A 12,163-nucleotide genomic window follows, 5' to 3' on the forward strand; every position below is an offset into this window, starting at 1 on the left:
AACATTGACCACTGTTTGACCAACGTTGACCAGTGTTTGACCTATTTTTAACCGATATTGACTAATATTTGACCACTATTTTGACTTCGTTGATCGGCATTGACCACTAACCCTTTCATTCTTTAATTTTTTTAATAATTAGTTAAATAATATTTGAAAAATATATTAGTTTTTAATAAATGAATTTTGTTAAATAACAAAAATAATATTATGCAATGTAATTCATATACCAAATATAACATAGTATAAAAATAATACAATGTAATGTTCTATCAAATATTATACAACATTTAACATAATATTATATAATATAATACAATATGCAATGCCATACAATTTGTTTAATGTTTTATGTCACGTGTCAAACATGCACCAACGCAAATTTCACAGTAGAATATATATTTTTACTTACCAAGTTACCATGTGTTTAATTTTCATTGGATTGGATTACATACATCCAAAATGACACTTTCACAGCCAATTTCTGTTCTTATACATTAATATATTTTTATATATCTATAATACATAAAATTAATCTCTCCCATACTGCTAGCTTTATTACTTTATATTACTATTTTACTAGCTTCGCCTACATTGCAATTGACTACAAATTCATGTCAAAACAAAAGTTCTTCAAACTTAAAAATTTTCAAAGAGATCACCAAAGAGAAAAGCCCAACAAAAGATGTAACATTACATATATAATAACATCATGCCACCCAAAATTCCCAACCAACTCGTCCCTGCAAAACCATTCAAACATAAATAACTAATTACTTAAAATACAAATTAATAAATCATAATGTTAAAGCTTGCTTTAAATTTATGCTTTGCAATCACCCACTTCAGTTTAGTCTTTTTTTTTTTTTTTTTTTCCACAAAAAAAGAAACTGTCTTTATGCCTCAAGACAAATCACTTTGGCATATTCCTATTCCCCTCTAAATAACAACAACAGAAAGTGGTTTTACAATACCAGTTACTATAGCGTAAGCATCTTGTGCTCATCCAATAAGTGTATCAATTCACTTTTACCAAATTTTATACTAGTCATTTAATAAATACGGATGTCTTTGAAATTTTTAATGTGCAGATAAGCATCTAATCGATTCTGGAACTCTACAATTAAAAATGAAAGCCTAGACTTTCACCTTTGATCGGCACATTAAAAATTTCAAGACATTTGTATGAGAATTTTCAATTTTTAAAAATTGAAGCAAATTTATATTTATTAATCTAAAGATAACTTACAAGTTGATGACGAAGCAGAGCTGCCAAACATATCCTCATCACCCTGATAATCAATATTGAAGTAACTGCACTGTATGGTGGAATTGAAACCATTTTTACACACACAAATAAATGAATCACTTGGAGGAGAAAATCCACAAACGCCACCACTCTCTTCACAGGCATTACATTTATTATCTATGTAATAGTTGTCAAATGCTCCATGTGTGTACTTTAAGCTCACCCCATATTGCCACTGGTTTGGGTCCGTCGGAAAATCCTCAAGTGACACTATTGATGTGTATCCTCCACATTTTAACACACGCAAGTCCAATTCCCCCTTGCTGTTGAAATTGGCCGGGGAGTACACACAGCACGTGTTGGATGGTGGGAACAGCGGCAGGCTGAGGCCGATGACGGAAGGACAAGTGTAAAAGGAGTCACATAGGTGAGAGGAGGAAGTGTCACAAACGGGGGAGCCTTCGACGGTGAGAGAAGAGGTTGGTGGTGTGCATGACAGCAGGAGGAAAGTTGATGGGCCGAGCTCGAATGGGCTGGCCCAATCGAGGCCTATATTCGGTGATTGTTGCATGGAGCTGCATGTGGACATGGAAGGTGGGGTGATGGTTAAGGCTGAGGTTGTGTAGGATATGGAGGTTATGGGATATGAGCCTGTGTGGGTATTGAGTAGGAGCTGGTCTTTGGGGCATGTTACATAGGGGTAAAACCGTGGGGAGCCGCAGCCATAACCAGTGCCGAACGGGTACTTGACGTCTATAGAGCCACAGGTGGTGCGGCAGGCGGGGTTGATGGCAAAGATGCAACACCATGGAGCGAAGAAGGAGATGAGGAAGAAGATGAAGGAAAAGTGATTTTCCATGAATTGGGTTGATGAGGGATTTGTGTATAGTTGGAAAGGAAAAATAGATGCTTTTCCTGAGCTTCTTTTATTATGTGGTGGTATTTATAAAACTTTATGCAAGTGTTAGAGAATCCAAGCCCACATCAATTGGAGGTGGGTCTAATTGGTTACTCAAATGACCAGAATTGCAACTACTGCCACAGATTTGAATGAAATAGGCTTTTATACCAAGGGTGTTTTCGTAATCATGGTAGGATTGTTTTCGGGTTAGGATTATTTTATGAGAGATTTTTTCTATGAGATCACTTTCCAATTTAGACCCTAAAAATGAGATTATAAATTTCAATTTATATTTAATAAATTAGAATTTATTTTAGATTAGATAGAAAATTGCAATAAAAGGGAGGGTATTACTGTATTTAAATAAGACTGTCACTGCAAAGTCAAACTCCTTGGCCTTGGGTGCTTGTTACTTTCCGAAATCATTAGATGTGTTTGTTACTTGCGCCAGAGGAGGTAATTGTTGTAACACTGATCGGTCATTTTCTTTACTGAATTTTTTGTGAACTTCTTGATTATTTCACAGAAGATAAACCCTTTATCACCGCCGGCGCCGGGGTTTTAGCATTATATTATTCTGCTGACCAAAACCCGTAAAAACTTTTTATAACTTCCAACCAAAACTTCTTTCATTAATACTAGTTTAACACAAATCTCAGTGAAATTAGACCTAATTGCTTATTTCAAATTTAAGTCACTTCCAACACCAGGCGAACTTTTACCAAAGACGCCGCCAAGCCGTTGCCTATCGCGGCAACCGACTCGCCTCTGTTGGTTGGTTTTGATTGTTATGAAATTAATTCTTCTATTGTTAATGAACCAACAAAAATGTAGCTGTTAATTTGAAGTTTATGCTATACAAGTCTCTATAATCAGGAATCATAATATGTTTCGATTGATTGAGCTAATAGGTCCGGGATATGGCAATTCTATTGATATTGCAAAAAAACTCTTCTGGATATTGCTTTCCGTTCATTTTTTAAAGGATTTTTGATAGTATTTCATATTGATTGTAGATAAATAAAACGTTGTTGTGAAGAATGATAGCGGCAGTATCATGGGTGCCGAAGGGCGCATCAAAGGCCGTGCCTGATGAAGCTCAACTACCTTCAAAAGAAGAAATTGAGGAGATGATAAAAAGTGGTGGTTTAGAAGAGGAAAGGTAATTTTTTTTTTTTTTTTTTTTTTTAATTTCTTAGTTTTTGTCTTTTAGCTTATTTGCTTTCTGTTTGGCTAGCACTATGATAGCGGTGATAAAGGGATTGGATTTTTGTTATTTTGTAATGATGCTGGTTTGTGTAGTGAACATGGTCGTAGTGAGGAGGATGGTGAAGACACGGATATTGAGGATGTCGAGCAGACTGATGAAGTCTCACAAGCTTTAGCTGTAGCAGATGCACTTGGCAAAACTTCCAAAAAGAATTCAGAAGCCAAATTGGATGATATAGCTGATGGCTTGAAGGAACTTGACATGGACCATTATGATGATGAGGATGAAGGTATCTCTGTCTGCACAAGTTTGGAATTTCATTGTTTCTTTCAGTTTGATTTTTTTTTCTCAGTTATGGAAGAAAGGGGTAGTAATTGGTGCGTTGGTTAAGTTGAAGGGATATTTGGGGATTTAATATGCTTATTAAGACTGACAATCAACTTTTAAGTTACTCACCTGCATAAAATCCTAGGTTAAAAAAATTAAGAAATCATAGAAGAGTCTGTAATGACCATGTTCGTTGCAATGGCCATCATATTTCATAGTGACCATTTGTTTGTGGTTGAACTTAGGAGTTGAGCTTTTTAGCAGGGGGATTGGGGACCTTTACTACCCAAGTAATCAAATGGATCCACACCTGAAGGATAAAGATGTGAGTATGTCAACCATATTTGATTTGTGTTTGATTTTTTGCCATTCCTTATTTTGGCTTATAATGCCAGAACTTCCTCTCAGGATGAGGACTCAGAAGACCTTGAGGATCTGGTCATTAATGCAAATGATGCAGTTATAGTTTGTGCACGTAATGAGGATGATGTCAGTCATCTTGAGGCACGTAATGCTTACAGTCTCCTTACTCTCTCTGTCTTTCTCTCCTCTCACACATGCATGCTTGCGCATGTGCCTACACTCACTAACACATACAGATTATACACACATGAACACTGGGCACTGATGGAAGATTTAATTGCAAATAGGTCCATGTATACGAGGAATCAAATGATGGTGATGTAAACTTGTATGTTCACCATCATATTATCATTCCAGCATTTCCTCTTTGCATGGCTTGGCTTGATTGCCCACTTAAAGGAGGAGAAAAAGGTAGACATTCATATACTTTTTTAGGCTGCAATTCATGTTGTATCTGTTCAATTTATATAGCTACATTGATGTTTATGAATTAGCCTAGTAACCTGTTACGCTTCATTCTGAATCTTGTTTGTCTAATTTATTGCAAAGTTTAAATTCACTTATTTGTTAATTATCTATTTTATTGTTTCATTTAATATTCTACTTGTAACTTATATTATGAATATGGACTGCAACATTGAGTTTTCAGTATGAAAAGATATAGGGTTTAGTATTAGCAATAATAATTTTCATTACAAGTATTCTAAACAATTAATCATAAACTGATGAAAAATAACGAATATATGATAGTTTAGTTGCATATGCAAAGAAAGACATATACTTTCATTGATAATGGAGTTATTGTAGAATACATTTAAAACATGAAATAAGTCAAAAAACAAAAATTTTAAAAATTTATTTCTTGCAAAATTACCGTAGTAATAATTTGATGTTACACTTAGTGGATTCTAGTTGGTGATAGGGAATGTCAGTGTAATCTTTTGAACTTTATTTATTTTTCTTTTGGGGGAGATTTAGGCAAGGATCTTCTTATCATCTAGTTTTACCTTCACTTTCAAAGATCTTGTGACACATTTCTATCATTTAGTCGTGTCGTCAGAGTTCATTTCTTTTCAAATGACTTTGTTTTGGTATAAAGTTCCTAAGTGCTTTTTTTCTTTTTGTTGTTTGATTTTGTCACACCAAACGTGTGAAGGTTTACTTCTAAGAAGAGAAAAAGAAAATCAGTAAACGTAACATAGAAAGTACTTTTCAGAGTAATGAAGAACATGTGAAGAAGGTAGGAGAAGAGATGTCTGTGTGAAGAAGGAAAGAGAATGGGGAGCAGGGAAGCTGAGATTTTGGAGCTAATGTTGCTTTTTTTTTTTTTTTTTTTTTTTTTAAAAAATGAAACAGGGTGTTTAATTGATAGATGGTGAATTGAAAAATATAAACAGTGCAACAAGTTTATTATAATTTTACAATTGTCATTTGGCATTATTCTGAAATGATTAGGTAAATTAGATCAACTGAGGATCTTTATTCCTTTTCAAATCATAGGGAGGTCAATAAAACCTCTTCTCAACCTTCCCCTTTGTTTTTGTTTGGGAAGTAAATGCTAAGAGAAATAACTTATGTAATAAAAATATATATAAAAAGAGAGAGAAGCAATATTTACAAAGTTTAATTTCATCTTTCTTTTTAGTGAAGTTGGATTATTTTGTAGTTTAACTTGGAGCATTGCATACTTAGTATTTTGTTTTGCCCAAAATATATTTGTTTCTTCATGTGTTGTAATGAATTTGCTAATGAAAGCTTTCTTTATGCTGACAGGGAATTTTATGGCTGTTGGCTCTATGGAACCTTCTATTGAGATATGGGACCTTGACATTGTATGTTGATTATGTGTAACGATTTCATGAAATATAAGTTGATTAGACAATTACTGGAGATTTTATTGCCAAATCTCTTATTATGTTTACTCTTTTCAGATTGAAGAAGTACAACCATGTCTCATACTAGGTGGCATTGATGAGGAGAAGAAGATGAAGAAGAAGAAGAAGAAGAAAGGCAAGAAGGTTTGCTACTTATTTCCTTCCAAGTAAAATTTCTCTAAAACCTTCAATATGAAATATCGTCATCATTTCTATAGTGTATACTACAATGAGGATTCAACTAAGGTGATTTTGAACTTGATATCTTGTTATTGGTTCTTGGAGCAAAAAATTTCTTATTTCTAGCAGCTCCTACGGTTAGTATGCTGGATTGCATGGTTATAAGTTTTGTAAACTTATGGATAATACTTAATGACAAACACCAAAATACCATGCACTGAATTTGGCTTTGATTGTGCTTGGGTCTATATCTCTAATTGTCTCTGTTTGTATCAAATGTTCTTTGCTAGTTAGATATTTTATATGTCTAACCCATTCAGTGGTAGTTACTATTCATCCTTTAATGAGTATCCATTGTTTATTTTGCCATTTTTCTCGAGTATAATGTAGAATTGAGGTTTATGATATTTGTTCACTCAATGCATATCCTTAGTTATATTTATAATATTAATAATTTTATTTGCAATTTCTTATGTGGGTATAAATGTAACTAATATTTTTTTAACATATGCCTGCTATTGTGTTGTGTTCAGTCGTCCTTTGAATACAAAGAAGGGAGTCATACTGATTCAGTGCTAGGTCTTGCTTGGAACAAAGAGTTCAGGTATGTTAAATCATTCTAATGTAGTTTGCAGTTCTTGCTTCATTGTAATGTTCTTACAATATTAATGTTCATTTATCTTTTGCTTCTCTTTTTCCTTTATATTATAATTTGGAATAAAAAACAGGAATATCCTAGCCAGTGCAAGTGCTGACAAAACTGTTAAGATTTGGGATGTGGTTGAAGGAAAATGTAGTTTTACCTTGGAGCATCATACAGATAAGGCAAGTATTTACCTTCACACCATTTGAATTTATCTTTCACTCATATATGTATGATGTACTATAACAAACCTATTTGTTGGTACAGTTTATGCATACCTCTACTCTTAATTTACAACTATTAAATGATCTAGAAAGTATTCATGGTGGAATATCCTTGTAAATTCTAAAAGCAATATTAATGAGAGAGAGGATAAGCATTTGGGGATGCGACAATCCTGATGTATGATACCAATTCTTATCGTCCTGATTTTGAAGCTAAATCTACTCGTACTATGGTACAGCTCAATTCCTGAATGGCGTTTTTTGTTGCAACTGAGTACAGTTTACCCTCCACCATTTAGATATTAAAGAAGACATTTAAGATTAGAAAACACTTGATATGTTATGTACTTTTTGATATAGAATTTAAATACAATTCTTTAGTTTTTAGGACAAGGGATACAAGGAATTTTGAGAAATGCGTTTTGTGGTGATTTTTTCAAATATCCCTCTTGGATACAATCCTAAAAACTTGTAGAATTCTAAAAGAGGGGGAAAAAGATTCACTGTTTTCGTAATTTTAGCTTTGTAAACATTTTAGAATATTGTTGCAAACACATCTTTGGATAGTAAAATATCAAGGGGGAACTCAACTTTGGGTTTATTTTAATTTTGGAAAATTGTTTTGAAGATCATAATCCAGACAAACTGTTGGAATTCCAGCCCCACAGTTTGGTTAGATATTTCTTTTGAAGAAGGAATTATGGATAGTTGGGGATATGGTGGGAAAGGAGCCTGCGATTAGGGGCATGGCCAGGTGGTGTTGGCCCATATGATGTAGTAAATTTAAACTAAAGGCTCCTAAAACATTTGCAAGCAACTTTTTGGCAAATCTGGTATCTCAGAAAAGTTGTTTGATCATTCTTGAAGCTTGAGTTACAGACAAATGAGAAAACTAGTAAGTTATTTTTGTATTTTTGGTTGGAAGATGAGATAGAAATTTTATTTGTTTCTTTCCTTTTCCTTAAATGGTGTATGAGTTTAATTTTCTTTTTAATCTAGGCATTTGGGTCTGTATATATTTGTTCTCAGTTTTCTAAGAAATATATGAAGAAACCAACTTTTTATCAATAAGTAATTGTTTGAACTTTATTGCACATGTAAATTTAAAACAAGGTTCCTATTTTTATTTGGAATCATCCAGGTTTTTTATTTTTTTCCCTTTTTTTTTTTTTTTTTGTTTTTTGGGATTTCTTGTCCTCTATTCAATCCCTTTCTTGTAAATTATCATTCCTTTTATACAAATAGCTTTTCTTGTTTCTTATTTGGAAATTTAGAAGGGCTGAGCATGGAATCATGACAGGGATGGGGAAGCCAATTCCCATCCGAGGATTCCACAGACACTCATTCAGATCCACATAATAAAGGATGGTGTTGGTTATGAGGAGTAAAATGAGATTTAGGTACAAAGTGGGGAGGGCATGCCTGCATTGTTGCTATTCTAACTGTTTAAGTAAAAGTTCTTGATTTATGTGGAATTCATAACATAGAGAATTGACAATGAGGATGCCTTTTTTTCTACACCAGTACAAAATGCCTAATGGTTTAAAATAATATAAATATGGATGGTGGCACCAAATTTAGACTACTGTTGATAGTAACCTTAGTAAATTTGTATGAAGTGGGCAAACTTTTGGACACTTGTTTAAGTTGACTGAGTTTTTGCTTTTCTTACTAATTCTTCCAGGTTCAAGCAGTTGCATGGAATCATTATGCACCCCAAGTTCTTCTTAGTGGATCTTTTGATCGTTCAATTGTCATGGTAAGGAACTTGTTTACTTGCTTAACTTATCATGTAAGTTATTAAGGCATTGGTGGAGAATCTCGTTTTTGAGATGAGAAATCCAAGTTTTTAAGGTTTTGACCTGTAAGTTATTTTTAGTTTCTCTTTGTAGATATGTTTACGTGTTGTCTATTTTTATGCATTGCAGAAGGATGCAAGGATATCTACGCATTCTGGTTTCAAGTGGTCAATTACAGCTGATGTAGAAAGCTTGGCATGGGATCCACACAACGAGCATTCATTTGTGGTGTGTGCATTCTTCTCTTCTTTTTTAATTTTAGGACCATCTTCTTATAGATAATTTCAGAAGTCTGAAGAACAATGAATATAGACTGGAATTCATTTTGTTTGTAAATTTAGATTGGGATATGTTTGGTTTTAGGCATTCCCAGTTGGTTAACAATCATTTCATGTTTTTATAGGTGAGTCTTGAAGATGGTACAGTAAAAGGTTTTGATATCCGGATCGCCAAATCAGATCCTGCTTCAGAATCACAACCAAGTTTTACTCTGCATGCTCATGACAAGGCTGTTTGTAGCGTCTCCTATAATCCGTTAGCACCCAACGTACATATTTATCCTACCTCAATCGTTTGCTAGATTTTATGAAAAATAATCTTAACTGTAATAAATTTTCCCTTCTGATTTTCAACAGCTTCTTGCGACTGGATCTACTGATAAAATGGTAACTTTGAAGCTGATTTTCTGTTCTCTATCCTATCCACCATGGGCTTGCCAGTGCTTAAGTGTTATTATGGTTTGATGCAGGTAAAACTTTGGGATTTGTCAAACAACCAACCTTCATGTGTTGCATCCAGGAATCCTAAAGCAGTAAGTTATTCATAGTTTTTATTAATTAAGTTATATTGTTAAGAGGTAGAGAAGCATTAACAATAATATTTGTTTGTATTTTAATTAGCATGAGATGGGTCTAACACTATATGTTCTAAATGTTGTTAGGGATCTATTTTTTCTGTTTCCTTCTCGGGGGATAGTCCATTTTTGCTGGCAATTGGAGGGTCCAAAGGAAATTTGGAGGTGAGTGGAATATCTGGTTCCATTGTCGATCGAATTTGCTCATCTAAGATTCTTGCAGTTAAGAATGATTATTGATGTTGGTGAATTATTGTAGGTATGGGATACTTTATCCGATGCCGGGGTGTCGCAAAGATTTAGTAAATACAGCAAGTCCAACAGAGCTGAGACATGATCAAAGTAGAAGATGTTTGTTTGCTGACATAGAGAGCTTGTGTTTTTAAGATTCCAAATTTTGTTTTTCTTTTTCTGTAAGTTTATCATGTTTAATGTAATCGGAACAAGAACATAATGAAAGATGGTAAAACATGGGGAGAAAGGGTAAATTAGATGTTGGTAAAAAAACGAAAATGGTTTTGTACCTGGTGCAAAGTAATTTTATATTTGTGTTCCAAATGGGTAACGTTATCGTTTACCTTTCATGATTTTATTTATCTGGTGTAAAAGTAAAATGATTTTTAATTTAACAATTGATTGTGGTCACATGGTTCAAGAAGTGGCTTCTTCTGAACTATGTTTTGAAACCCGGACCAGTTCGGCCGGGAGTCGGTCACCTGTCTGGTCTGGGTGATACTAAAACCCGTAAATAGTTTGTGTCGGATTGGGTCGGATTTGAACCGACAGAATGGAGAATGGTAGAGACTCGTCGGTTCAATCGACCTGATGCTAAAACTGGGTCAGGGCCACTTAAAACAAAAATCCTTAAAATTTTTAAGCCTTCGTTCTTCTTTGTTCACAATTCATTCTTCATCTTCAATCTTGATTCCTCGCTCCAACGCTTTGTTGATTGAAATTTTTGGTCAACCCACTACACTTGAACTCCCCCTTTTCTCTTTCATTATTGTTAAGAAAGAAAAAGAAGGAGAAGAAGAGACGCTCCAGAAGAAAAAGAAAAAGAAAAAGAAGAGATACTCCGTTGATTGAAATTTTCGATCTACCCACTAACTCGGTCTTTCCCCCTTCTCTTTCATTATTGTTTCGAAAGCTCATGTACTTAAACGTCGTATCTTCTTTGACTGTTTTGGCAAATGCCACGCCCTTCTTTTCACAAGCTTATTCTCTCCTCAACCATAGCGATATGTGTTACGGTTAAAAAATGTCCTCGACCCAAATAGGCCCAAAGACGGAAACACCTCTAACAAAGATGAAAGTTCAAGCCCAATTCCAGTAGGGCCCAAATCAGAGTTCTACTGATGAGGCCTATTTGGTATGCTTTCCCAGTTCTTCACCATTTGGACCCAGGTCTCCTGATCCTAGAATACCTTCTGAGCTTACGGTCAACTCAGAGCCTACAGTCGCCTACAAACTACACTACTACTTGAGCTAGGCACGTTCGAACTCCCTTTCCTGCTGAGATAAGAGAGCCAAAGGCTACACCCTTTGAGAGTACTACCAGTACAAGGACTCCCAGTCCCATCAGGATTCAAAGACCATACAGTCACTATTTAAACAGAGGTCAGCCCTCTCATAGGGGACAAAGACATTACACCTTCAGATCCTGGAGTTCCTACTTGAGAACTTCGCATTACAGTCGTAGTCGCAGCCCCGACTAGACTTCCGGTAACCTTTCCTCTCCCTAACCCTCACTAAACTAGCCTCACTCAATCTTGTTGACTTGAGCGTCGAAGTACCTACGGCAAACACCACCCCGGTGTTTTCCGTCTGCTTCATGCTTGTTTTCTCACGTGTGCAGGTACAGCAGATCGCTAGTGGTCTCAACCTCACAGGATCAGTCCCTCTTTTTGTAACGGTAGATTTTTACATCTACAATAGGAAGCTAGTAAATCATGTTGCTTGTTTGTTTGCTTGTTTAATCTTGTTATTTTGAGAAAAAATTGACTGGAGAATATTAAAAGGTAATTGAATTTGGGTCTTTGTGTGCTTTTTTTGTTTAAGGGTATGTTTTGTTTTGTTTGGTTGATTTCATTTTGGAGCTCAATATGTATGTCTTTGCGCTAAAGTTGAAAGCTTTTAACCAGATAAGAAATTGACCAAAGTAAAATTAGAACTTCTATTAGTTGGGGAGATTTAGTAGAGAGAGTTAATGAGATGCTGGAAAAATCCAGAAGTTCGTTTTTGGAGTTTTAAGAATAATTAAATTAAGCTTGTGAAGATAGTCGTGTAAGGGTTTAAATGATGACATCGTTGATCCAACCCACCGGTCGGGTTGGTCAACCTAAGACCGAGGCTCTTGATCGAGTCAAGGCTTGGGTCGGATTTTAAAACAAAACTTCTAAACTAAAATATTTGCAAGATATAATTCATCAAAATCTTTCAAGAAAGCATTATTTTGAAACCCGACTCATTGTAAGACCTTACAAGGTGATCGAGTTATGGGTTGATTGGTCCAACCGATTGGATCAGTGACATCAGCAACA

General features: G+C 34.8%; 2 protein-coding genes across 3 annotated transcripts; one reads left to right on the forward strand and one right to left on the reverse strand.

The window, feature by feature from the left end:
- Nucleotides 1-541: 541 nt before the first annotated feature.
- On the reverse strand, nt 542-2,171 carry LOC116109602. Its single transcript, XM_031395836.1, has 2 exons — nt 1,250-2,171; nt 542-743 (listed from the first exon to the last, which is right to left on the reverse strand). Exons 1-2 carry the CDS (start codon nt 2,106-2,108, stop codon nt 694-696), a joined length of 909 nt encoding a protein of 302 aa, XP_031251696.1. The 5' UTR covers nt 2,109-2,171; the 3' UTR covers nt 542-693.
- Nucleotides 2,172-2,554: 383 nt separating this feature from the next.
- LOC116109592 (periodic tryptophan protein 1 homolog) lies at nt 2,555-10,179 on the forward strand. Of its 2 annotated transcripts, none has more exons than XM_031395824.1 (17): nt 2,555-2,606; nt 3,167-3,312; nt 3,453-3,649; nt 3,933-4,012; nt 4,096-4,191; nt 4,338-4,461; nt 5,824-5,882; nt 5,982-6,068; nt 6,638-6,708; nt 6,833-6,929; nt 8,656-8,730; nt 8,900-8,998; nt 9,174-9,317; nt 9,406-9,435; nt 9,519-9,581; nt 9,711-9,788; nt 9,883-10,179. In XM_031395824.1, exons 2-17 carry the CDS (start codon nt 3,191-3,193, stop codon nt 9,958-9,960), a joined length of 1,500 nt encoding a protein of 499 aa, XP_031251684.1. In that variant the 5' UTR covers nt 2,555-2,606; nt 3,167-3,190; the 3' UTR covers nt 9,961-10,179. The 2 variants fall into 2 exon arrangements, with proteins under 2 accessions (XP_031251684.1, XP_031251683.1); XM_031395823.1 differs by lacking the exon at nt 2,555-2,606 and adding an exon at nt 2,626-2,924.
- The last annotated feature ends 1,984 nt before the right edge of the window (nt 10,180-12,163 follow it).

This window comes from Pistacia vera, unplaced genomic scaffold, assembly GCF_008641045.1.
Source record: "Pistacia vera cultivar Batoury unplaced genomic scaffold, PisVer_v2 Contig583, whole genome shotgun sequence".
In the NCBI taxonomy this organism is placed as follows: domain Eukaryota; kingdom Viridiplantae; phylum Streptophyta; class Magnoliopsida; order Sapindales; family Anacardiaceae; genus Pistacia; species Pistacia vera.